This window comes from Perognathus longimembris, chromosome 6, assembly GCF_023159225.1.
Source record: "Perognathus longimembris pacificus isolate PPM17 chromosome 6, ASM2315922v1, whole genome shotgun sequence".
NCBI lineage: Eukaryota > Metazoa > Chordata > Mammalia > Rodentia > Heteromyidae > Perognathus > Perognathus longimembris.
In genome coordinates this window covers 10,383,246-10,409,304 of record NC_063166.1, presented here as the reverse complement: position 1 = coordinate 10,409,304, position 26,059 = coordinate 10,383,246, and the positions used below count along the sequence as shown (strand labels likewise).

At 61.8% G+C, this 26,059-nt stretch overlaps 1 protein-coding gene across 2 annotated transcripts in view; it reads right to left on the bottom strand.

Moving 5' to 3' along the window:
* Mdga1 (MAM domain containing glycosylphosphatidylinositol anchor 1) overlaps positions 1-23,725 on the bottom strand; it is a 38,378-nt gene extending 14,653 nt beyond the window's left edge. The window contains exons 1-6 of one of the 2 annotated variants that reach the window (XM_048347309.1): positions 23,598-23,725; positions 7,089-7,228; positions 2,649-2,823; positions 1,551-1,747; positions 868-1,000; positions 421-690 (exon numbers count right to left, since the gene is read on the bottom strand). In XM_048347309.1, the coding sequence (XP_048203266.1) occupies positions 421-690; positions 868-1,000; positions 1,551-1,747; positions 2,649-2,823; positions 7,089-7,228; positions 23,598-23,664 (982 nt within the window). In that variant the 5' untranslated portion in view covers positions 23,665-23,725. The remainder of the gene's footprint in view (positions 1-420; positions 691-867; positions 1,001-1,550; positions 1,748-2,648; positions 2,824-7,088; positions 7,229-23,597) is intronic. The other variant, XM_048347308.1, reaches the window with a different exon arrangement.
* Between the last annotated feature and the right edge of the window lie 2,334 nt (positions 23,726-26,059).

Genomic DNA, 26,059 nt, shown 5'->3' with positions numbered 1-26,059 from the left:
AAGTCTGTGAGATTCTTATCTCCAATAAAACTACTAAAAAAAAAAAATAAAGCAAGCCAGAAGCAGAGTTGTGGCTCAACTGGTAAAATGCTGGCTCAAGGACAGTGCCCAGACCCTGAGTTCAAGCCCCAGGACTGGCACTGACAAAAACCAAAACCAAAGTAATCCCTATGGGTGTGTGCATTGCTGAGGATATCACTTGGCTATGTGAACGCTAAACAAAGCTTTCTCCGTCCACCCTTCTGCCTCCTGACGCCCCGGTGGCCGAATTGCGGGGAAATGGAAATGAGTGTCACGCTCCTCTTCTACAGGGGGAGCAGTAGCCAGGGGCCTGGCTTTGTTCACAGGTGGCCCCTGGAGGGCCGGGACCCCGTCTGTCTCCCTCACACCCTCCCGCCTCCCCGTCCTGCGGCCACGTACATCGCACCAGCAGGTTGACGGTCTTCTTGGCGGGGTTGCCCACGTTGTTGGTGGCCGTGCAGTTGTAGTAGCCCGAGTCCCGGGCCTGCACGGCAGGAATGCTGAGGGTGCCGCCCTGCGCCAGGGCACCCAGGGGCAGTGGGCCAGGCCCGTGGGACCACTGCAGCTGGGGCAGGGGGTCGCCGCCCGTCAGCAGACACTGGACCGTCACGTTCTCCCCGGGGTTCACCACCAGGGTTTCATTCACGGACAGCTTCAGGGCCGGCGGCGCTAGGAGCACAAGGAGGCCGTGTCTTAGGGGTGTAGGGGGCCGGATGAGGGGGCCAGCAAGCCCGGGGGTGGGGCGGGAGACTGAGAGGGGCGGAGACAGGAGCAGGCAGAGGCATGGAGAGCGCCGGGCTGGAACCTGGCCGCCGTGGGCAGGGCCGGGTGGGGAAGCGCCCGTACCCGTGGTGTTGGTGAGCCGGAAGGTGATGGCCTTGTCCGGGATGCCACACACGTTGCGCACCGACACCTGGCAGGTGTAGCTGGCGTAGTCCTGGGGCCGCAGGTTCTTCAGCTTCAGGACCTTGGTCTCTCCCTGGGCCGTAACAGCACCGGAGTGAGACCCCCCCTCCACGGATCTCCAGCGCACCCCAAATCCAGCCACCCACACCGCAGGCCAAAGCCAATTCCTGTTCAAATCCCACCTTCCCAACCCCCAGCTCCACCCGCAATTCACCCCCAAGGACCCTCCGTACCCCAGCAGAGCCTCCACAGGCCTCTCTGGGTCTGAGGCCGCCCTGGTACATGCTGGGCAGGACTAGGCCTCGGTTTCCCCACTCTGGGAAACAGGATAATGGAGGAAACCCACACAATCACGGAGCTGGGGCCTCTGAAAACCATCCTTGAAGACCCTCGTGGGAAAGGAGGCTCCTGGGAGAACTATGGCAGGGGGTGGGGCGCAGAGGCGTCATCTCCCTGTCCCCCAACTTCTGATTCTCCTGGGGTCCCTATCACAGCCAGCGAGCAGCGTAGGGCTGACACATCTGCCCCAGGGGCCTTTCCCCCTCTGCTTCCTGACCTCCCTCTGTTTGGAGCTCTCCCCCTTGGGGTGCGGGAGCGGGGGGAAGCTGGCTGCTGGGCCTGACCTGCGTGTAGAGGGGCTCATAGATGTCCACGCCGTTGTCCTGGCTGTGGGACAGCGTGTCGGAGCCCCGCTTCCAAATGAAGCGGGCGGGCGGGTTGGAGTTGACGGTGCAGCGCAGGAACACCGTCTTCTCCTGGTAGAAGTTGCCGCGCACGTCGCTCACCGTCTGGTGCACCGTCAGCACGGGCTCGTCCAGGTCTGCAGGGGCACAGTCCCACCGAGTCAGGATGGGGCGACCCCCAGGGCAGGGGCTCCAGCCAACGCCCTGCCCCCCAAGCTGCCAGAGGCCGACGAGAACTGGACTCCCTGACACCGGGCCTCCCCGGGCCCCTCCCCTGGGAGCTGCACCCATGGGGGCGTGTGGGGGTGTCTAGCTCTACAATCACACCCTCCCACGTGCCGAGAAATTGCAGCAGACCAGGAATCAGTAAAGAGAAGACTGACTGGACGTCCCATTGGGCTGGGACTCTGTAGAGTGACCTGCCGAAGTCTCTTCTCCCACCTCAGTGTCCCCGCTGGCCAGTTGGACTAGACGGATGGCTTCCAGCTATCGCACCAAGACGTTTCCCCTCTCTTTTTCTTTTCTTTGTTTCATCTTTTTTTTGCTTGAGTCAGTAGTGGGGCTTGAACTCAGGCCCTCACAATCTCGCCCAGGGCTACCACTTGAGCCACACCACTGCCAGCTTCTTGTTGGTTAACTGGAGCTAAGAGAGTCTCAGGGACGTTCCTGCCCAAGCTGACTTCACACCACGATCCTCACACCTCAGCCTCCCGAGGAGCTAGGATTACCAGGGTGACGTGCCTATCATCCTAGCTACCGTAACCCGAGAGGTAGAGTACCGGCTTCGAACACAAATGCTCAGGGACAGCGGCCAGGCCCCGAGTTCAAGCCCCAGGTCTAAGGTACAGCCAGGGCATCTCACAACTGCCCTGAAATCAAAAGGAGGGGCCGGAGGGGCTGCAGGATGAGCCCTGGACCCGTGTCCCCATTCAGACACGGCGGGGAGCGACGGCACAGACCCCTCTCCACCCTCACCCCAGCTCTCCCTCCCTCTTCCCCTCCCCCGCGGAGTCTCGAGGACCCCGGGCCCGGACTCACACTGCACGTCCACGCGGATGGACTTGATGGCCGGCACCCCCACGCCGTTCTCCGCCTTGCAGTAGTAGCGGCCTCCCTGCGTGCGCGCGATGCGTTCGATGCGTAGCGTCTCGTTGAACACCGACGTCTCCTGGAACTTGTCCGAGGCGCTGCCCGCCGTCTTGGTCCACCGCACCTGGGTGGGTGGGGAGGGCCCGGCAGGGTCAGACCCGCGGCCAGGTGGAAAGTGGGGGGCTGAGTCCCCCACGCAGGGGCACCCCTTCCCCAGTGTCTCTCCACGGGAGCACGTGGGGGGGCAGATCCAGGCCTGACCCAAACAGACGGCAGGACGGGGCAGGGAGACTCTCAGTCAGGGCCACAGTGCTCCCCATCTGAAAGACCATGGGTTGCACTGGCCACTGGCTGCCTGCCTTGATTTCCCCCACCATAGGAATGGGGGTTAGCACCCCTCCTTTCTAGGGGTGCTGGCAGGATCTGATGAGCACAAACCTGGGACCCGGGGTTTTTACTCCCTAGCTTAGCGGCCTGGGCCTCCGGCGTCCCCAGGTGGGATGGGAAGCTAGTCTCAAAGATGGCTGTGGGATTTCCGCCCGCTGCCTCGAGGGTCTGTGTGACCCACGAATGACACCATGACACTCCCAAACTACACGGCGACAGGCTCGTTTCCGCCTCGGCCACACTCTGAAGGGTGCCAGCTGTCCCTGCCCTGGCCAGGGAGGAGCAGATCCGCCGGCCGACACCTCGATGGGAGCCTCTGAGAGCTCTAAGCCAGACCCAGCCGCCAAGCTGCGCCTGTATCCCGCCCGCAGGCACCAGAGTAGACATGGGCTCTTCTTCTGTTTTTGGTGCGGGCTCTGTGGCTTGAACTTGGGGCCTGGGGGCTGTCCCTCAGGTTTTTTTTTGGCTCAAGGCTAGGACTCTACCACTCGAGCCGCAGCGCCATTTCTTTCATTGTGGTGGAAAATGGCAGATAAGAACCTCATGGAATTTCTTGTCCGTGCTGGCTTCAAACTGCAATTCTGCAGACCTCAGCCTCCTTCCGACGCTAGTGTTACAGGTGTGGCCACCTGCACCAGGGTAAGTCCTGATGGGTCTAAGCCCCTGGAGTTTCAGCGTATATGTGAGGCAACAACAACTAATATAGTGCCCGCTTTGCTAAGTCCCTGTGAGGTTTAGAAAGTATGATGCTGGCATACATTTAGTCACTTGGCTTTTTTTTTTTTAAATCTTGATTTTGCCTAAGAAAGCAGAAAAGATATCAGCAGTTCTGTGAGCTGCCAAAGATTTAAAAAGAAAAAGAAAAAGAAAAAAAAGCTCATCAGTTTCCAGTTCCTTAACTGGCCAGATACTTAATTGGTATGTGGGGTACTGGGGAGCTATTAGGGAAGCTTCCGTTTGAATTTGAGGACTGCATAGGAGATGGGGGTCATAATCACGCACAGGCGAGCCTACTGGCCACGGAGCTCTCCATTCTCATCCCCATCCAGGGCCCTGTAGGTTCCAAAACCCAAGGAAGGACAGAAGCGACTTCAGGCAGTCTAGACGTAGGCTAGGTGCCAGTGGCTCACGCCCGTCATCCTCGCTACTCAGGAGGCGGAGCTCTGAGGATCACGGTTCAAAGCGGACCCAGGCAGGAAAATCCCCGAGAGTCTTATTTCCAATTAAAGATGGGAGTGGAGCTGGGGCTTAAGTGGTAGGGCGCTAGCCTTGAGTATGAAAGCTCAGGGACAGTGCTCGCGCCCTGAGTTTGAGCTCCAGGACCAGTAGAATTAAAAATAAATGTTGTTGTTCTTACTTTATAGGTTTACCATGGTTTCTCAAGATGGGTTTTATTTATGTACCTCTTTATCATCGTCGATGCTCAGCCTTTGTCTCTTTCAATATGGCCTCTTCTGTTTTCTCTGTTTCCTCAGCCTGTCCTCTACATCTTACAACTTCCCCTCCACTTTTTCTGAATGTGGTAGTAGGGATGGACTGAACACAAGTCTTACACTTGCTAGGCAGGCACTCTACCACCTGAGCCATAGCCCCAGCTCTTTTGCTTTTAGTTTTGTTTCTCAGATAATGTCTCACTAGCTTTTGCCTGGGCTGGCCTCAAACTGCAATCCCCCTTATTTTTTGCCTCCAGAGTAGCTTGGACTACAGGTATGCATGCACCAGAAATCCCAGTCTCTTTCTCTTTTTCAGACTCATGATGATTGAGTTCCTCAGCTCTACCATCCACTTCACTAATTTTCCCTCTAGTTGTCTCTAGGCGTTTGAGGCCATTGTTTTTTGTTTGTTTGTTTTGTTTTGTTTGGCCAGTCCTGGGGCTTGGACTCAGGGCCTGAGCACTGTCCCTGGCTTCTTTTTGCTCAAAGCTAGCACTCTGCCACTTGAGCCACAGCGCCACTTCTGGCCGTTTTCTATATATGTGGTGCTGGGGAATCGAACCCAGGGCTTCATGTATACGAGACGAGCACTCTTGCCACTAGGCCATATTCCCAGCCCAGTTGAGGCCATTGTTGTTTCTTTAAATACTGCATCATTTTTATTTCTAAAACTTCCATTTGTTTTTTCCTACATCGGGTGGATCAGGTCTTATAATCTCCCATCTCAGGAATTCTATGTCTCCCATTATCTTTTAAGCCTCTCTGTTCTGAAGATCCCTTTGGAGTTCTCTGTTCTTTAGAATTCAGACATAAGTTGTTCCGTGGGTCAGCTGTGGACGGCTCTCCTGGTACAGTATTGACGGCTGTTTCAGGGAAACAGAACTACACAGGCCTGGGAAATTCCCCTCCAGATGCACAGAGCCTGCAGGTACGAGAAGCCTGTGGCTCAGCAGAGCGGGTCATCCGAGTCTGGAATGGACAGCGGCTCTGTGCTGCCTGGGCCCAAGACCCCTAGCAAAGAGAGTCTTCATCTTCCTTGGTTTGCTGGCTTTCCAAATAAATATCCTTTTCCTTGTCCCAACTTGCCCTCAGTCACTGGCCTTCCAAGCTGCACCGGTGAACTTGAACTCTTCGCTCCACCATCACTCTGGATTTCTTCAGCATTTCAGACACACTTGTCTCCTCTTCCTCCTCCTCCTCCTCCTCCTCTTCCTGGCTACGCCAGCTCTCTCCCACTACAGCCATGACGCCAGTCCTTTTTCTTTTATTTTGCTTTTGAGAGAGGGTCTAGGTAGCTGCCTCCGCTAGCCTCAAACTCGCAATCCTCCCTCCTCCACCTCCGGAGTGGCTGGGATTACAGGAATGCCACGCGCGCTCAGTCTTCCATCCTGATCACAGCGTGGACACGAGAGTCTTCCCCGGCTCCTCCTCTGGGCCTGTTTCCCTGTGGGAACGGACACAGCCTCCAACTCAGGGGTGGTTGCTGGGTTTGGGACGTGGCAGGTACTCGGCCGATGTCGGCTGTCAGGCAGAGGGCACGTCGGGCTGGCCCGCAGGCTGGAGGGAGGACAGCAGCCGGCAGCTCCATGCTAGGAGAGGAGGGGGGCTGGGACCTAGCCAGGAGCCTGTCCGTGGCTCCGCAGGGCAGCGCTGTGTGCGCTCTGGGAGGTGTGCGGGTGGTCATTCCACTAGCAGCGCGTGAGAGCTCAGGGTGGAGGCCGCTGCACGGAACCGAGGACCGGCACTGAAGGTGTGAACCGAGAAGGTCAGCGACAGACGGAGAGGAGAAGGCTCAAACAAGCCACACGGAGACCAAAGCCTCAGGGTCTGGCCAAGGTGTGGGAAAGAGGACCCTGGGAGCCTCGAGGGTGGGTTGAAAACAAAAGCACGAGGCCGGACACTGCGCTGCACACCTGTAATCCTAGCCCCCTGGGAAACAGATCTGGAGGATCAGCCCAGACGAAAACCTGGAGAGACCCTATCTCAACAAAACAACACGCCATAGTGGCTCACGCCTGTCAGCCCAGCTAGGCAGAAGGTATAAGCGGGAGGACAATGGCCTGAGCTTGGCACTGGCAGAAACAGAGACTCTATCAAAAACAAACAAAGCAAACGTTTGCTGGGGACATGGTTCGAGTGGTAGAGCGCCTGTCTTGCAAGTGCTAGGCACTTCAGGACTACCGAAGCAGAGCCACAAAGAAACCACTGGTGAAAACAGAAAAGCACACGCATAGGCCGTGTCCACAGCCACGCCCAGTCCCGCGTGGGACATCAACCTCGAGGACACACACACAGCCCCGTGAGGCCCCGGGGCGGAAGGTCCCAGCCGTGTCACAGCTCACACCACACACACACACACACACACACACACACACACACACCCCAGTGCTGTGTGAGAAGAGCAGGCAGCCACACCTGCTCGAATACAAAGGAAAAACACAACTCATCGGGCATTTCCACAAGCTTGTCTTCTGCTCCCGTCTGACTGCTTTGGGTCCTTTGAGCCCGAGATGGAACATGGGTTCCCTGGGACCCTGGGTGAGAAGCTCGGGCCCGCCGGGCGGCTCACCTGCGGGCGAGGGTGGCCCGTGAGCAGGCACTGCAGCGCCAGCGTGTCGCCCTCGCGGATGGTGTACACGCGCTCGCTGATGTTGTCTTCCTTCACCACACACGCCTGGCCCGCGTGCACGATCTGGGCCTGGGCTGGAGCTGGCGAGAGAGGGCGGGGGGGGGGGGGGGCTTAGGGGAGACAGCGAGGGCAGCAGGGCCGAGGAGGGGCCAGCCCCCCCCCCACACACACACAGCCCGGCCCTCCCTCCCTCCCACGGAGCCAGGCCCACAGCCCCTGCAAGAGATCTGAGCTCCTGGGTGAGCTGGTCGGGATGAGGAGCTGCGCCTCCGTCAGCGTCCTTGTCTGGACAGCTCCTGGCCCTGGCTGCCCCTGGGGTCCCCCCCCAGGACCCCCAAGGTGGCAGGTGCACCAGGGACTGTGCTCACCTAAGGGAGCAGCCTTCACCAGAAATGCTGGCGGTCACGTGGTGCATGCACGTGCACGCGCACACACACACAACATACACACATATACATACACGTGCCTCCCCCCTTAAGTGGGTGGCAGTGGCCTGCTCTCACTCCTGGGCGCCCCCCTGGGTACGGGCTGGGACTAAGCTCCCCCCCCCATTCTTCCATTTTCCCTGAGAGCATGTTTGCCCCAACCCCCCAACCATCCCAGGGTCTGCTTCTAGAAAGCTCAGCCAGAGACTTGAGCCTCTGCTGCTTCCCAGGGGACCTGGAGGGCTCCAGAGACTCCCCCCCCCACCCCAAGTCTCTCTCACAACGCCCCGGATGGGAGAGACCCCGGCCCAGGAGGGAAACAGAAAGAGATCACAGCCTTTCCCTCTGCGCCGGGCCCCACCGTCTAGCAATGATGCTTGGGGCGGGGGCGGGGGGGGGGGCTCCCGAAAGAGATACACAGACAGAGCTAAGGCCAAACTGTGCAGAAAACACCCACTTCCTTCAGGAAGTCCTTCAGGATGGGCAGGACGGGCGGGGGTCTACCCTCCCCTCCTGTACCGGGTCAGAGTGGCCATCGCTGCCCGAGTGTGGTTACAAAGCAGGCTTAGATTCCAGACCAAGTACCAACGGTGAGGGGAGGAGCGGAGGAGGAGAGGAGGGGAGGAAAGGGAAGGAAGGAGAAGGAGGGGAGGGGGAAGGGAGGGGAGGATGGGGAGGAGGGAGAAGGGGAAGAGGGAGGAGGGGCAGCGATGGGCATCTGGGACCGAGATCCCCAGGGAATCCCACCGGGAAGCAACCACCGCATGCAGTGCTTGCGGAACAGGACTCCGATGCAAAGACGACGGGGGCCGCGCGGGCGGGCATCTGCCCGAGGCCTCTGAACACAGAGGACACGGCGTCGCCAGGGCCCAGTGCAAGATAAGCCATGCGTGCTGTGGACATGGTGGCTTCCCCTGGGGCCGGGCAGGGCGGTAATGACAGCAGAGCTGACTGATGAGGAACGTGGAAACGGAGCCGGGGAGCTAGAGATGAGGTCGTCAGGGTGGGTGGGCGACCCGGCCCCTCCCCCTCCCCGTGGTGACCGCTCAACTCCAGAGTGGCAGGGCAGAGGCGGTCCCCATCATCCTGTGTGCTCCTCGAGATGACGCGGTCCCATGCCTGGGGGGGGGGGGTGAACCCCACAGAAATGAGTTATTACAACACGCACACAAAAGCTGCGAGAGACTCAGAGCGAATGCCTGCTCCAAATGGCTCCTTTCTAAGTGGCTAGTGAAGAGCGGAAACCCAGAAAGAACACACGTAGCCATGGAGGGCCAGGCCTGGCAGAGCCCAGCTATAATCCCTGCTCCTAAGGAGGCTGAAGTAGGAGGATCGCGGTGCAGCCCTAGGCAAAGTTAGTGGCATGGTCTACCTGACAATGAAGCAGACGGGCCTGAGGGCAGAGTTCTGGAAAGCAAGCGCGCTGGAGAATTCTTGCCTAGCAAATGCAGGCTTCTGAGTTCAGATACAATGTCTACCCACTCAAGGGGGAAAAAAAAAAGAGAAAAAGATGAGCATTCACAAGCACGTATCCGTATCCTTTTACAAAAAAACATTTAATGCCGGTGAACTTTTATGCTCCAGGCTGGTGCTCTACCAACTTGAGCCACAGCTCCCCTTCTACCTTTTTTTTGCTCAGTCATTGGAGATAAGAGTTTCAGGGGCTTTCCCGCCTAGGCTGGCTTTGAACCATGAGCCTCAGATCTCATCCTCCTGAGTAGCTGGGATTACAGGTGTGAGCCACCGGCGCCTGGCAGAGAACGCAGCTGTACCATTACACGGGAGATTATCACACGTTAAGTGAAGAAAATCAACTATGGAGGGAGGCTGACACTGCTGAAGCTCCCGGGTATGCATACGTTCACGGACAGCGTATATAACGAATGCTTGCATTGATTCCAAATTCTTAAACCATCTTGTGCAGAGAGAGCCTTAACCGTGATGGCATCAGAGGGGCCGGGAGAAGCGTCCCCTGGGAAGTGCACCAGCCACTTGCTATAATGATTTAACGCCCCCAAGGTGCATTTGTTGAGCGCCCGGTGCCAGCTGGTGGCGCTAGTGAGAGGCGAAGGGATAGGACGCCGCTGACTTCATCACTCACCCCGCTGATGAGCTCATGGCTGACGGGGCTACTGGGAAAAGGCTTGGCTGCTCTTCATGGCTAAAACCCACGCATCAGGTCATGGAGGGTGTGACTTGGAGGGGTTGTTTTGCACCAGCCCATGCATGTGTGCACACACACGCCAAGTTAGTAGCCCAAGGACACCCTCTGGCCTGGGGTCCGCCTGGCTCCCAGCTCTCCAGCGCTTCCCGAGTGGCAGGCGCAGAGCCTCCGATGGCTGGGCCTCCGGACCCGGCCTCCCCAGCGCTGGCGGGACCCTGCGCGCATCCTTACCGGCCATCCGTCTGCCCCGGCACCTCGGGCCCTCCCGGCGCCTGGTACGCACATGTTTATCGATCCTTTTATGCGTGTAATGCAAATGGACACTTAATAATTTAGCGGAGTTAACAGTGCTGAAATATTAACAGGCTTTTCTCTTTTAATTAGCTGCTCTGAGAATGGCGGCCGGGGGAAGATGTTGTTCCCGGGGCGGCGCTGCTGACCAGCGAGCTCCGCCCTGGCCCCCCTCAGTCAGGAGTGAAGCTCCGTGGCTCACGGCCACCGGGCCTGGTAGGGGAAGGATGACTTCTCTCCCGTCCCCAGTGCTCGGTGAAGGCCCGAGGGTCAGGCCAGCTTAAGGAGCGACAGCAGCAGACTTTGGGGCAGCCCGAGTCCTAAGCCCTGAGTCCAGTTCCTTCCCTCCCCGTCCTCTCTCCCCCTCCCCGCGCTCCCACGCCCTCGGAGGACACACACAAGCGTGTTCTAGTGTGCCACGGAGCACAGATAGGTTCTGGAGCACCTCCTCAGCGATGCCCAGCCACACAGAGACACCCGCCTTGTTCCCCAGGGCTGCAGACACAGCCTGAGATCAAGAGGATCGCGGTTCAGAGCCAGCCCGGGCAGAAAGGTCCATCAGACTCCATTTCCCAAGGTACGTCTCAAATGTGGACAAGTGCCAGGTGTGAGTGCGCAAGCCAAACAGACGGAGGAGGCCAAGGCTCTGGGCTTGGGCTGAAACGAGGCTCGGGCACCCCCGGGTCCTCAGAGGAAACGGGATGGAGGGAGGTGAAAACCCCGCAAGCCTGCACGGCCTGAGTGGAAGCAGGCTCCGCGCCAGCTCCTGGCTGACGCCCCTCTCCCCACGTGAAACAGGCACCGGTACGTAACATCAGGCCCCGCGGGGTTGTGTTAAGTGAGATGACATCTTGCGACGCGCTGTGTAAACTGTAAAGTTCCGCACAGATCAGCTCTTGTTATCATTAGGTGCTAAAAAAAAAACCAACACAAAAAAAACCCCCACCCAAACATGGCTTCAGGAAGTGAAAATCAAGAGTCTCAAAAGCGAGCCAGTGTGCCTCTATGGAGCCAGGGCAAGGCGGAGGTGCGGTGGTGCACACCTGTAATCCCAGCTACTCCAGAAGCGGGGGTGGGAGGATCTTGATGTGGAGCTAGCCCTGGACGAAAACAAGAGACCATGCCCGAAAGATAGCTGAGGCAAGACGGAAAGGCTGAAGCATGGTTTGAGGGCAGGTTATTTGTTCCGCAAGCACAAGGCTTTGAGTTCAAACCCTAGTGCTGCCCCCTTCCACACACACACACACACACACACACACACACACACACTCTCTCTCTCTCTCTCTCTCTCTCTCTCTCTCTCTCTGGGGCCGGGCGGGGCACAGCAAATGCAACTTTCCACAGCCCAAGCCGGCAGGACAAAAGGAGACCACAAAACGATTCCTAACACGGGGTGCCGGTGGCTCAGGCCTATAATCCTAGCTACTCAGGAGGCTGAGATCCCAAGCCGGCCCGGGTAGGAAGGCCCAGGAGACTCTTACCTCCAAGGAACCACCTGACAACAGGAAGTGGCGCTGTGGCTCAAGAGCGCTGGCCTTGAGCTGAAGAGCTCAGGGTCACACCCAGGCCCAGAGTTCAAGGCCCCCACCACCACTACTGCAAGAAAAAACAACCCACCTGTCCCTACCCTATGACCTGTGAGGTCATCGCACTTTGGGGGAATAGGCCCCAAGGAAGTCATTTGCAGAAAGCTATGCATGGCCAAGCTCTTTCAAAGGGGCTGGGGGGCCCGCCCAGAGGCCAGCCGCTGCAGCAGCCCGGGAGGCGGAGGGAGGGTGACCGGAACTCCGCGCGTCGGTGCAGGGGGCGCTCCCAGCCCATTAAAGTGACAAGTCTGAGGGCTCGGTCAATAGCAGGCCACGCGGCACGGAGATAAAGCCAGCCGGGAGGGGCTCAGGCCAGTGTGCACCGCTCCGCGGAGATGTATCGACAGGGATGGGCAGGCAGTTGAGAATGAATGGGGGATGGCCGGTGGTCATCCAGCTGCTTCTTCCTTCTCAAGTTGTTTAAGTGGATAATAATAACGATAACAACCCTGAGAGAAAAATCAATCGGGCCCCGAGCGTGGGGGCGGGGCGCCTCTGTCTCCAGGACGGAGGGGGCGGGGTGGGCGGCCTGGGAGACCGCCAAGGCCAGGCCGGGCCAGACAGCTGGCCAGCCCCGACCCCAGAGCTGCAGACGCTGGGAGGCTTCGCCCCTGCAGAACTTTCTGCAGGCTGCCTCGTGCCTGAATAGAGCTAGTCCTGCAGGCCGGGCTTGAACCCCACCCTGGGGTGGGGGGGAGGGCGGGGGGAGAATGACAGTGGGCATAGGGCATCAGCTTCAGAAATATGAGAGCCTGACTAGCTTCCGGCTCCTCTCCAGCCCACACCCCACACCTCATTAGTGCAATACACCGACTCCTGCTCACCACGGGCGGCTTGACTGTCCTGAAGCCATTCCAAGTGACATCCAGTCCTGGCCTCCCACCTCCCTGCCCTGCTTTGCCCTCTGTCACCTGACCTCTCCTCCTTCCAGCACCTTCCGCAGCCCCATTCCCCAGTCCACACGCTGCCCTCTGCCGTTTCTTCAAGCAGCTCAAGCCTACCTCCTACCTCAGGACCTTTGCACTTGCCCCCTCCTGGGTGGCCCTGCATCAGGTTTTCGGCGCTCCTCTCTCTTTTTCCTCTCTTCTCTGCCCCCTGACCCCCAATGCCGAGACCTGAACTCAAAGGCCTGGATGCTGCCCTTTATTTTATTTCCCCCTCTAAAGCTGATGCTCTCCCACTTGAGCCATGCCTGACTTCTGGCTTTTTAATGAGAGATTAAAGGATGTATGTATGTATGCATGTATGTATGTATGTATATCCCCATCTCTGCCATTCTCAGTCCCCTGCTTGGCAAGCCCTTCAAAATATTCCCAGGTACCCAGCATACTGAAGGATAACTTGCAAACTCTTTTCTGGGGGGGGGGGTCAGCTGTGGGCCTTGAACTCCGGGCCTGGGCGCCGTCCCTGAGCTCTTCAGCTCAAGGCTAGCGCTCTGCCACTTTGAGCCACAGCGCCACTTCCAGTGTTCTGGTGGTTCACTGGAGATCAGAGTCTCACGGACTTTCCTGCCCCGGCTGGCTTTGAACCACGATCCTCAGATCTCAGCCTCCTGAGTAGCTAGGATGACAGGCGTTGGGGGTGAAGAGAAGCCATCTTTCTCCAAGCGCCCATCCGGAACCCAAAGGCCAGGAGGCCGCTTTTTTCTTAGCATCCTGTTTATTTTTATAAACTGGGGGACGCGGCCCCTGCCTTCCTGCTTCAGTATCTCTTAGGATTTTCCCCGCAGAAGTGAATCTGATGATAGACAGCCCCGGGGCTCCCCCGGTGTGCAAATGACTTAGGGCTGGGAGAGGGGCACCCCCCCCACCCCGCAACGCATCTCCATCTCTGCGGCTCCCCCTCTCTTGGTGACCTTTGTCCCTGCTGGGGGTGGCCCCGGGCCTGCACCCCTCCTCGTGCCCATGGCCAGTCGTACCCCAAGTTTCCAGCACCCACGTGGGTCCAGAGGCGGATCGCGGGCCCGCGCCTGTCCCCGAAGCCTCAGCGGCTCCCACTCTTTGGGCCCCCGCGCCTCCCTCCCGCTCGCCCCGGGTAAATATAGCTCCCCGCTTCTGAAATTAGACCCCGCCTGGCATCAGGTGCCACCGCTGACCTCAGAGCTGCCAGCCGCAGGCACCTGGGTGTGAAGGCTTGGGGTCCCTCCCCTCCCCGGGGTGGGGGCAGAGCGGGAGGGCCTTGTGGGGGCTCAAGTCAGCAGCCGGGGTGCCAGGCCTGGTGTTGCCGAGGTACCTGCCCCTCCCCGCACGGCCGGCCGGGGGGTTCAGGAGATGACTCCCCCCCCCCACCCCGGCCTGGCTGGGCCCAGCTGGGACCATGGCTGCCGGCGCCCAGCCCAGCCCCCACCCTGGCACGGGCGCGGCGGGTGAGCGCACGCCTGGCAAGGGCCCCAGTGCCCCGGAGCGAGGCTCAGCGAGGCTGGGCGCTGGCGGCTTTGTGTTTTGTGAAAATCAAATCCACAACTTCGCCCTCCAGCCAAGCAGGGCCTGCCGGGAAAGCTGGCAGCCCTTCCCGGGGCCCCCACCGCCCTGCGGGGGGACGGGGGGGGGCAGGGCCCACCCCGGGAGCCAGCTGCCACCCTGGCTGGCAGAACGGGACCACGGAGGCTGGGCCAGGGCCCCCTCCCCGCCTGGAACCCATCGGCATAGAAATCGGAGGGACTTGCTCCCCTCTGTTTGAACAAATTGCCGGGGCTCCCTCCCGTGTGGGGTCAGGCCTCGAGACGGGGGATATTTTCACTTGCAGACTGCTAATAGACTCAGAGGAGAGGAGCCGCCGGGCCGATGGTGGCCAGGAGCATGAGCCAGGGGCTCCAGGCCAGCCCCCGCCAGCCCCCACCCCCAGGCGAGGCTCCCAAACCGGGGACGGAGCAGCAGGCTGAGCACAGGGCTGCAAAGCCCAGCCGCTGCCCATCAGGGTAAAGCCAGGCAAGCCCTGCCCGCAGGGATGAGAGCCCAGGGGGTCCACAGCCGTCCCCAGCACGCGCGCGTGCACACACACACCCACACACATACACACATGAGGCTCTTGTGCAAATTCTGCATGCACACACCCGCCCGCTGCTTTACACACACACACACACACACACACACGCACACACACGTGGGAAATGCCGAGTGCAGGGCGCAGGCAGAGGGCGTGGGGGTTGCAGACCCCCCCCCCGCCGCTCATTGAGGGTCCTGGGGAAATCTGCAGGGGGAGCCCCCCCCCACCCGCTACGTGCACACAACTCGCCCGGACACACACTCTCCCAGAAGCCACCCTGCCCTGGTCCCAGCAGGTTTGCCTGCTTCCTTCCGCTCCCCAGAAAGGAAAGGAGTGAACCAGGCTGGGTGTGGGGGTGCTGAGGGCGTCCTGCGCCCCTCCAGGCACCCACCCCACCCCAGGCGACCGTGCCAGGGGAAGCCACCAGGGGTCACGACCCTCCAGAAGCTTAAAAAAAGCGAGGGGCAGAGGTTGCTGTCGGTCTCTGAACACCTCGGGAGGAGGGGGGCGGCTCCTTCTGGGGAAGCCGCCCCATCTCTTCTTGCCTGTGGCCCCAGGCCCTGTGCATGCACCCTCAGTCAATTAAAACCCCAGTCTGGCCTAGGACGTGCAGAAGGGGAGGCCACGCTGGCCCAGGCCCTTTGTGCCTCTGTCTGTAATGTGTGAGCTGCTGGGTCACCTCTGACCTCTACCCCTGACCTTGTAAGGCTCTAGGCTGGGCCCTCGGCTTGCTGGGTGGCCTGAGGGCTCAGGTTCTTTGCTGACAAGTGATCCGATTTGCCCTAAGAGCCTGCTGGCTTGCTCCCCAGTCAGCCCACGATTCCAGATCAGCCCCGCCTTGCTCTCTGCCCAGTCCTGGGCACCCGGAGCCGGGGTGGCAGGTGCTTGGCTCTGAGCTCGTTTTTGGGGTGTTCAGAGTGCCGGCTTGTGGGGTCACCGCTCAGGGGGTAGGCTCTGCCCCCAGCAGCCCTTGCGCCCGGAGATCGGCTCCGTCCTGCCCTCTGCAAACACGCACGCCTCTTTTGCTCGTGGTTACTGCTCTCTTCTGCTGGCTCACTGGAGAGAAGAGGGTCTTGGACTTTCCCTGCAGGGCGGGGGGGGGGGGGGGCTTCCACCCTCGACCCGCAAACCTCAGCCTCCTGAGCAGCTAGGATTCCAGGCGGGGGCCAATGGCATTTGGTGCATGTTCCGGACACTGGAACTTGTGCCCCAAGGCCCCTGCTCCCCCATTCTTCCTGGCCTCCCCTCCCAAATCAATCACCGGCACCCAGCCCTGCCTGTCTGTGGCTGACCTGTGAATACCTGGGTGGAAACCGGCCCCCGGAGGGGACCCCCAGCTCACACCCCTACCCAGCCGGCTCCGTCCCCATCCACAGCCCCCCCCCCACATTCCTCCAGAGGCCTCTGACCTCTCACGGGAGGGAGTCCTGGACGAAGAAGCAGCTAGGGCCCTGGAGATGGCCAAGCGGGGCTGGAAGGACATGAAATGAACCCGCAGGGGCTGTGCGGGTATCCCCCGGTGTCCCCTGAACCTGAGGCTCTCACACAGGACGACAAAGGCCCAGCTTCCGAGCCCTCCACCACGGCCTGCACCGCTAACAGCTGTGCGTCCCCCACCAGCCCCTCACCTCCTCTGGTCTCTGTCTCTAAGATGGCATCCAGGTTGTTCAAGGCCTGGCGGGGGGCTGAGCCCAGGCCTTGTCTCACCCTGGTTCCTCGCACGACACTGCGGTCCCCCACCGCGGGGACGAGGCGGGTGCCAGGCCTGGCCAGGGCAGGTAGATGTGCAGCACTGGGTTTGCCAAGGTAACCTGGCCTGGCCCCCGCCCCTCCCACCTCCCTCCTTCCATCCTCCTAGCATTCCTTTGCCTTCATCCAGACACTGAGGGTCTGGGGCCAAGGAGAGATTAACCTTGGCTGCTGGGCCTCAGCTTCTAGACCTTTCCCAGTGGAGATGATATTACAGCAAGGCGAAATAAGGTCAGATGGCTGGAAGAACTTCCCTACGCGAAGGCCCCCGAGACACGGAGCACCAAGCAGTGGAGCCGCATGGCGTTGCGGGAGTGGGGCTTGCTGGGAGAAAGGTGATCGGAGCTTCCCAAACAGACTCGGTCCCTGGGGATCCGGAGGCCACTTTCCCGGAGGCCACGCCCCCCCCTCCCCCCCACCACCACAAGGGAAGCCTTGCTGGGGGACGGAGGTGCTGATCTTAGGACTGAAAATTCCCTTGAGGCTTCCCGTGTGGGGAGAATGACAGGCGTGCGCCATCACGCCCAGCTCTTCTACTATACAGTCAGGTTTGAGGGCCGCTGCTTAAGATGTCAGGGCAGAGGCTGAAGTCCCCGCAGGCAAGCCTCCATTCTCCACTGAAACCAGTCTCCAGGCCCAAGCTGGGCCTGAGTTCAAATCCCGACTCCATCACTGCTAACCAGTATGCCCAGGGCATGTAGGTCAGCTGGAGCCTTGGCTCCTCCAGGTGGAGAAACGAGGGGAAACTGTGTTCCTCGAGGCACCTGTGAGCCACCCCCTCCAACACACACACAGCCCCTGCCCCTCTGGGCCAATAGCAGGCACTAATTAATATTCGCTCCATGTCCCCAATCGCTGTCCTGCCCGCCAGCTCTGAAATTTTCATTTACCTTCAGCCAAACAGAGAAGAAAATTACAAAAGGCTCCATTTCAGAAAGGCTGCAGGATTTACCTATGCGAGTCAGCCAACACACGCTTCCGAGGCGGCCTTTCAAATCTCTCCAGCTTTGGGATTTAGAAGGCTGACGGTTAAAAACAAAACAAAACTTGCAACCCCAGCCCTAGGGTGAGCACAGGAGGATTACAAGAGGTCAGCCTAGACTAAAAGGGGGGGGAGGGGGAGGAGGGAGGAGGGGGGGTGGGGGAGGGGGAGGAGGAGGAGGTGTGCCAAGCAAGCCTGAAGCGATAAAAGAGTTCAAATCTCAGTACCACCCACAAACAAACCCAAAATGGAGTAAATGGGGTCTGGAGGAGCTGGGTTGAAAACTAAGCTTGGAACAGTCTGATCTAGACACCTAGACATTCCCTCAAACACCCCAGGGAAGACACGCCTGGCCTGACTTGGTTGATGCCATCCATACCCGCTGGGCCCCAAGCACCAGCTAGACAACTCGGCTTCACGCCACCTGCCGTGCCCGGAACCCGCCCCTCTTAACCCCGTCTGCCCACGGCTCCATCCGAGCGGCTCGGCTGACTCGCAGGAACAACAAAGGAACCCCAAGAGCCAGGGCAGCCGCTCGACCTGCGGCCCGGCCCCCCCCCCCCCGCCAGGCCACTGCCAGGCCTCCAGGGCGCCGCCCCCCCCCCCCCCCGCCGGCCCCTGTGTTTCTTCAAAGCCCAGCCTGCACCTCCCAGGTCCCCGCCGTCCTCCCAGCCCCGCCACTGCAGCTGTGACATAGAGGAAGGAAGAGTCTGCACGGTGCCATCCATCACCCACAACTGGGTGTGTCTGAGACCCACTTCCAGCTAGGGAAACTGAGGCTCCGTGGAGCCCAGCCCTCCTCCCTGTCCTTCGGATGAGGTCCCGTGCCTGGCGGGCGGCATGGGCACTGCCGGAGCTGGGTGGACAGGCGGTGCCCAGCGCAGCCCCTCCTGCTGCACATCCTGTCCCTGACTTCCGGGTCCCCTCCCTCCGTGGGTCTCCTCCCCTCCTCCCTAGGTGGGGCCGCCGCAGGAGGAGATGACCCGGCCTGCAGGGCAGGTGCCGGGCAGAGCGAGGATCCAGATCCAGTTTTCATACCCCGAATCCAGGCTCTTCCCTACTTCCCAGGGCCTTGGTTCGCGCAGGCTCTCCTCCCGACCGAAGCACACTCCCGCAGGTGCCACCAGCCTCCTCAGGTCTCTATTTGGATGCCTCCTGTTCCGGGAGCCCCAGCTGTGGAGTATCAACCTGAACCACAGCTCGTCACCCCTTGTCTCTGTTCTACTTTCTTGACCTTCCCAGGGATATGAGCTGGCTAGCGATGGGGCTTGAACTTGGGGTCTTGTGCTCTTGCTCGGCTTTTCCCACTCAAGGCTGGCACTCTATCACTTGAGCCATACATACCTCCATGGCTGGCTTTTGGGGTGGTTAGTTAATTGGAGATCAGAGTCTCGCGGACTTTCCCGCCCAGATTATTAGCTTCAAATCGTGATCCTTAAACTTCTGCCTCCTGAGTAGGATTACTACTTTGTGTTCTTGGAACCTCAGTTTCCTCATCTGTTAAGCGAGGACAATGGGACCAGGCTGGGGGGAGGGGGACCCCTCAACATCAGGGGATTGGAAGGCCACAGAGGCACAAGGCCTGCGGCGCCTACAGATTCACAGAAGACTCCTGTCAACAAGTGTCTTTGCTACAAGGTCCCTGGCAGTAAGACACAGCCAAACGCATCACTCCCTACCCCAGGTGCACGTGACCGGTATATTATGTACTCGGATGATTTCTGCAAAGAGCAGGTTACTCATAGCCAGCGGAAAAAGGAAGAGTTCATTGTGCAAAAAGCAAAGATGTATTTCTTTGAGCTAAGCCTGGCTCTTGCCTCCGGCGTCAGCAATTAGATGCCTCATGAACCCTTGGGCGCCTGCTACCTTCCATCAGCAGAGAAGGACGAGGTGGGAAGGAGACAGAGAAGAGGAGGCCCCACCAACTCCACTCCAGGAGCCTGAGCCCCTCAGAGCTTGTGCGACTGTGGGGGCTAGAACTCTCGAGCCCCCTTCTGCCCTAAGGGGAAGCATTAGAGTCATTCTTCTGACTTTCCTTTAGGGTGAGGCCCACAAAAGCCTGGCGAACGCTGAAGCGATGTGGTGGCCAACACTGCCCCCTGCTGGCCATGCCGGGAACAGCAATGCCAGCCAGCCAGGGCAGGGCTCCCCCCCACCCCAACCCCCCAGGCAATCCACCCCACACACATCAGGGCCCTTCTCGGGCTCAGGGGTCCAGGTGCAGGGAGGAGGGATGACACGGGGGCTCTTCCGGGACCGAGGGACCCAAGGTTCCCACCATTGCTACATGGGGCATCTCCTGATCCAACCTTTATGAGCCCAGCCACCAGGAGATAAAAAGTCAGGGGCAGGTAGAAGGGGGGAAGGAGGCAGACGGGAGGGGTGGGGGTCCTCTCCACATGGCTGCCTGTCTCACTCCTCCCAGGCCGGCCAGTGCCTGTGGGCAGCCAGGAGAAGCCAGGGTTGCTACCACTGCCCAGATTTCCACTCCCGCCCCCAGGTATTGATTTCCTGCATCATTCATTTGCCAGGCCTCGGCGCTGTGATTAGCTCCCTCCATTCTCCCTACGGAGCCCCCCGCCCGTCCTTCCATGTTCCAGCAAAGCAGAGCTAATACCGGGCTCTAAATGAGGCTTTGCCACCCCAAGCCCCAGCCGCTCACCGCCAGGTCTGGCTCTTGAAGAACCCTCTCTCTCCCCTTCCTGCTCCCTCAAGGGTGGGTTCCTGCCTCACAAAACCCATTCTGACCAATCTCCCTTCAAAGCTAGAGCCCCACCCATCGGGGAAGCACAGGTGTCCGTCTGCAGCTAGGAAGGAGCATGGGGGGGACTCCGAGCCTGAGGACACACTTACTGGACTCCACAGACAGCCTAGGCTGGCTCAGGAGCCACTTTGGGGCGGGGGGGGGGGAGCCCAACCATGCTCGCAAAGCAAACAACACAGCCGGGAAAGGTAGACCCAAGGCACGCTCTCTCCTTCCTGCAAAGTCTACAGAGGAGAAGCAAGGAGGAGACTGGGGTGACGGGACCTTTCTGAGGACGTTGAAGAAGCCCAGAACCTTCTGTTGGCTCTAGGGAACTGCTTTCGGATATAATGCCTTCTCCCGGGAACTGGCAGGTGCAAGGCAGGGAATAGAAACACCAGCACAAAATCCCCAGTGCCCACACCCAGATCGACACCGGAAGCCCACACTGGGAGACACCCTGAAATTCCTTCACCCCACTCCCCAGAGGAGGAGAAAAACCTGACTCGGTGATAATTCTGTAAAGCTACGTTGCTCTTGTCAAATTATTCAACATCTGTCTTCATGTTCCCACAAAAATTAGCATAGGATAGTAGTTTCTGATGACACCTTTGGTGAAATATTTTGACTTCCACCAGTAAGTTGCAAACAACCTGTCTTAAGGATAATGTCAATTCCCATCCCTGCATATTAAATAATCCAGGGGTTTATGTTTTGGGAAAGGAAAGGAATCCCACCGACCTGCCCTACTTCTGGCAGCTCGGAGAGGAGGCCAGGAAGCCAGGAAAGAAGAGCGGGGCGTTCTCTGCCACCGTCCCCGCCCAGGAGAGTCCCCTTCGTCCCCGGACTTGTGTCTCTGTCCCAGAATTAGGCCCTCTGGTCCCCACCAGAAAGCAGATTACAGGAATCCACCCTGAGGACAGCAAGCTGGGCCAGGAGATGGGGAGGCAAGGGGAACCGTTCCAAATGGACCATCTGGTCCAGCGCTCGGCAGTTGTAGCATCTGTGCCCCAAAGACACGCAGAGCCACCTGGCCAAGCTGAGAGTGTGTCCCAGGCCCGAAGCATGCCACAGGCCCGAGAGCGGGCGGGTGGGCGAGGGGCGGGGGCTCTGGGCAAGATCCAGGCCCAAGGCCAAGTGCTGCCCGCTTCACCTCCTCTCCTCTCCTCCTCAGCTCGGGCTCCTTATTCATCTGCCATGTCCCCAGCCACTCAAGCCTGGGGACAGAGGAGCAGGCTGAGGGCCCTGCCCTGCCCTCCCAGAACACACTTTTTTTACCCCCCTTTCTCCTGTGGCTCCAGGAAATCCTACTGCTGCCTCCTACCCCGCCTCTGCCAGGGCAAACAGTAGGCTTCCAGACTTTTCTAAATCTTCTCAGGCTACCAGCTGGGACTCTCTGATTCTGCCTAAGCCCAAACTCTCAACCACAGCCGGCTGCGCTGATGGAAACCAAACCCTGGCAAGCCTTCCGGAAGATAGGGAGGAGAATTTCAAGAAGCAGTTCTTCAACCTTGCCCAAGCACTCAACAAAGATCTGCCGAGCTCCTGAGATGCCCTGGGTACGAGGGGTGGAGGGAGGTCTGACTAGCTTTGTCTGCATTGGGGTGGGAGACGGCGGACAGGAGCGGCAGCCTGTAAGGGTGTGCTGGGCTTCTGTGACATCTGCTGAAGCCTGTAGCCTCACAAGAGCCTGGCCATCCTTGCCTGCCATCCCTCTGTGTCCACCCCCACCTCCATGAAGACCTTCTGCCTGCACTTCCCCCATGGCTACTCGTCCACTCCTGAAGCCAGTCTCCCCAAGGGAAAGAGGAAGCTATGTCACTGGAGGGCTGTCCCCCCCCACACACACTCTCTTGAATGTGTGCCAAGAGCAGCTGGGACCCAGGTACGTGAAAGAGGGAAGAAAATTCAGAGAGCAAAGGGGAAAGACAAGCCTATGGGCCAGGGTGGCCCCCAAAGGCCTCTGAGAGGAAGACACAGGGAGCCTACTGCCCGTCTTCCCCATTGTGGGGCTCTCTAGCCTGGCCCAGAGGGGCCTCCCCCAGGATGGTCTGCCCACCCACCAAAGAAGGTTGGAGAAGCTGATGCCCAGGGCACAAGGGGCAGAGGTAGGGGGGACATCAGCACCCCAGGAGGGCTCTCTAGCACTTGGCCTCAGCTGCCTTCTCAGGGTGCCCCAAGGGGGGCAGTGACCCGTAAGAGGTCCTCAGGGGAGAAGAGAGAGACCCCAGGGCACTTGTGTCTCCTGTCCTGGGGAGGCCAGGGTCTCCGGGAGCCGCCTCTACGGCCTCCTCCTCAGCACCCAACCCCTCCCAGTGCCTGCAGCAGCCCCCCTCCTTCCTGCCTTTCTGGCCCACACAAGGGGCCAGGCAGTAAGAGACACACAAACTAATTAAGAAGCAGGAGTTTGGCCCAGCGCCTGGGCCAGCCTGGCCAGGGAATCCGGCCCAAGCCAGCTAGCCCTGTGAGGCCAGGGGCATGCACCTCTCCCAGACAGGACACCCCCCTTCCCCGGTGCCTGGCCCGGCCCAGGCCCAGCAGGGCTCCTCCAGAAGGAAGCATTTGGCACCAACACCTGAGGCTGGTTTCCAGGGGCCTCCCCTGCGCACCCCTGCACAGACAAGGTCCAAGGCTCCCCTGATCTCACGGGAAAACGAGGCCCTCAGTCCTCCACTCCAGACACACATCGGGAGGAAGGGGCGGCCCACCAAGCCCCCCCCCCACCCTCCCCAGGCAATCAGGAGAAGGCTGCCCAAGGGCCCAGGGCCCTAGAGACCAACTTTCAGTGCCACAGGGTCACGGTGCCTGCTCCGAGCCTTCCCCGGGAAAGGCCACGGGGAGGAATGGAGAAGGGTGACCCGAATTCCTACTTGGCGCCTCCGGGGCTTGGCGAGCTGCAGGAGGCAGAGTTGGGACTCGTAGCCCCCGGTGCGTGCGGCGGCGGCGGTGTGCGTTTCCTGGGGACCGTGGCTGGCTGTGTGGGTGCGCGCACACAGGCAGAAGGGAGGTGGGGCTGGGGTTCTGCCGCCGGGGACGGGAGGCGCTGGCTGAGCTTTGGTCTGGAAGGGAAGCCGGGGTCGGAGGTGCCTGAGCCCGGGGATGCCAGCGTCGGCTCGGACCGGCAAGACCCGGAGCCACCGCGGCGGCCTCGGGGCCAGGGCGGGCCGGGCGGCGGGCAGCTGGCACGGCCCGATCGCCGCGCGCCCACTCCGGGTCTGGCCTCGCCCGCTTCCCCTCGGGAGGCCGAGCCCGAGGACCGGGCTCCGCTGGGGAAGTCGCCTCCCCGGCCCCGGGCTGGGAGTCTGTCCGGATCCCCCGAACCCACTGGGTTCTCGCAAGAGCTCGGCGAGCGCTTTCCCACCCTCCGCCGCCAGCGGGGTCTCCGCGCGCCCCGGAGCGGCCCGGGCACGCCGGCCTCCGCTCCGGAGTCCGAACCCGGGTCTCCGCCGAGCCCGGGCAGCGCGCGCTTTGCGCCTCTTGCAAAGTTTCGGCGCGAGGAGGCGCGGGAAGGCGCGGGCGCTTACCGTAGACGCCTTGTGCCCGGCCGTGGGACGGGATCAGCACCAGGAGCAGAAGGCAGGTCACCTCCATCTTCACGGCCCGTGCTTCATCCCCGCGAGGAGGCGCAGCCCGAGAGGCGGCGGGGGGCGCCTCCGCCGGGGCCCCGCGACGCCCCCTCGGCCCCCCGTTCCTCCGAGGAGCGGCCGGGAGGGCGGTGACGGGGATCTGAGACGCGCGTCTCTCCGCCAGCGGGGCCGCTGCCCGCGCGGGGACGCAGGGGGCGCCGGCCCGGCCCCGGGAGCCTCGGCGCGCCCGGCGCAGCAGCCAGCGCCCCGGCCCCACGAGCCCGGCCGCCGAGCCGCCCGGGTGCCCCGGGCTGTCCGCGAGGGTCGCCGGGCGCCCGGGACCTCGCTGCGGCGGCGGCCACCGACGACCGACAAACTTGTCACCTCTCCGCCCGCCGGGGCCGCTCCTCCACGGGGCGAGGGCCGGGAGAGGCCGGGGTCGGCTCGCCCGGGTTACTCCGCGGGCTCCGGCCCGGCGGCGGGGGGCCGAGGGCGGCGCGGCCCGACCCCCGGGGGCCGGCCTGGGCCCTGTCCGGGCGACCGAGGAGCCCCAGCCCCGGCCCTCCGGAGCACGGGAGCCGCCGGGCGAAGAGCCCCGGCCCCGGCTCGGCCAAGTTCTTCCGGTCACCGGAGAGCCCGGAGGGGAATCGCGCCCCAGCACCCCGCGGGGATCGGGGCCGCCGTGCCGGGCACGAGGGGCCCCGGGCGGCGGGGAAAAGAGGAAAGTTTGAGTCGTTTGAAAAATACTGGCGCTCTCGCCGAGGCCGGGGCCGCTGCAGCGCGGGCGCCGCCGGCCGCCTCCGCTCGCCGCTCGCCGCGCTCCGCGCCCGGCGTCTGGCCGCGGCCGAGGCGCTCCCGGGCTCCGCGCTCGCGGGAGGACGGGGCTGCGCCGCGCCCCAACTTGGTCGTCCCCGCCCCCGCCCGGCAGCCTCGGTGTCGGCGGGGCCCGGGCGGGCGGGGCCGGGCCGGGCCGGGCTCCGGGGCGCGGCGGCCGCTCGGCTCCGGGCCGCGGGAGCGCTCCGCTCGCCCCGCTCGCTCGCTCGCTCGCTCCGCAACTTGGGCTCCGCTGTGCTGCTTTTTCCGCCCCTCGGAGCTTTTCATTCCGCGCCCCCCTCCGCCTCCCTCCCTCCCTCCTCCCCCTGCTCCCTCCTCCCCTCCCTCCCCCCTCCCTCCTCCTCCTCCTCCTCCCCGCGTCTCCGCGTTCAGTCTCTCGCTCTCCCACCCTTTGTCGCTCGCTCTCCTGTTTGATTCCCCTCCAGTTAAAAAAAAAAAAAAGGAGCCAATTAAAGGCAGCCCGGCTCGCCGGCCCAGCCTCTGTCCAATTTCCTCGCCTCCCCCAGGACCAATTAGAGAAAACAAAACAGGGCTGGGGAAGCCGCTGCCGCGCGCCCCCCTTCCCTCGCGCCCCTCTTTCCCCTCTCTCTCTCCTCTGTTTCACTCTCTCTTTTTCTCCCCCCCCCTCCTCACTTCTCCTCGCCCTCTCTCCCCCCCTCCCACCCCCAGCCCCTAGCAGGAAAATGTCAGAAAGCCGGAATGGATCCATCCATCCCGAGGACAGTGGCGGGGACGCGGGTTTGGCGCGGGCTCCGCCGCCGCGCGCCCGCCCGCTCGCTCGCTCGCTCGCTCGCTCTCCGCCCGCCGCCCCGGCGCTGCACACCCAGGCCGGCGCCGGCTCGGTCCCCGCGCGGCCCCCCGCGCCGCGGCGATCGCCCGCCCGCCCCGGGGACCCCGGCACACTTCGTGAATGTTTTTGCACTTTGGGGAAGACGCGGGGATCCGAGCGGAGGCGCAGGGAGCGCGCGGCCCGCGGCGGGGTGCGGGGGTCCGCGGGGCGTCGGCGCCCGCCCGGGGCCCGGCTCTCGCCCCTTCCCAGACCGCCTGGGCCTCGGCCTCTCCGGGGTCGGGCGCGGGGCCGCGGGCGGCGAGGGCGCGCCCCGAGCTCGCGCCCTGGCCGCGCGCGGCCTACAGGTTGCCAACAGGTTTGCCCGCCGGGCCCTCTGCGGGGGGCTCCCCGGGGCCCGCGTTCTCCCCAGCGCCCTCCGCGCCGCGTCCCGCCTCCCACGAGCCCGGAGGCTCCGCCGGGCGCCCGGGGGCGCTCGCCTTCCTTCCGGCAGCCATGCCCCGAGCGGGGAAGCGATCGCCCTCCGGGGGGGGGGAGGGGGGCCCGGGCCGGGCCGGGGGTGCTGGCGGCCTCCCCGGTGCCTGCCATCCACCGATCGAGCCCCCCGCGCCGGTCCTGCGAACCTCACCTGCTCCACCTGTCGCCGTTACTCCTCGCGGCCAGCGCCCGGGGACTGTGGGGGAGCGGCGGCCGAGCGCGGCGCCCCGGCCCGGGCACGACCGCCCTCCGCCCGGCGGCCGAACCCGCCCGCATCTGGACCTCGGAGGCGGCTCCACGACCGTGCATTTGTCAAAACTCA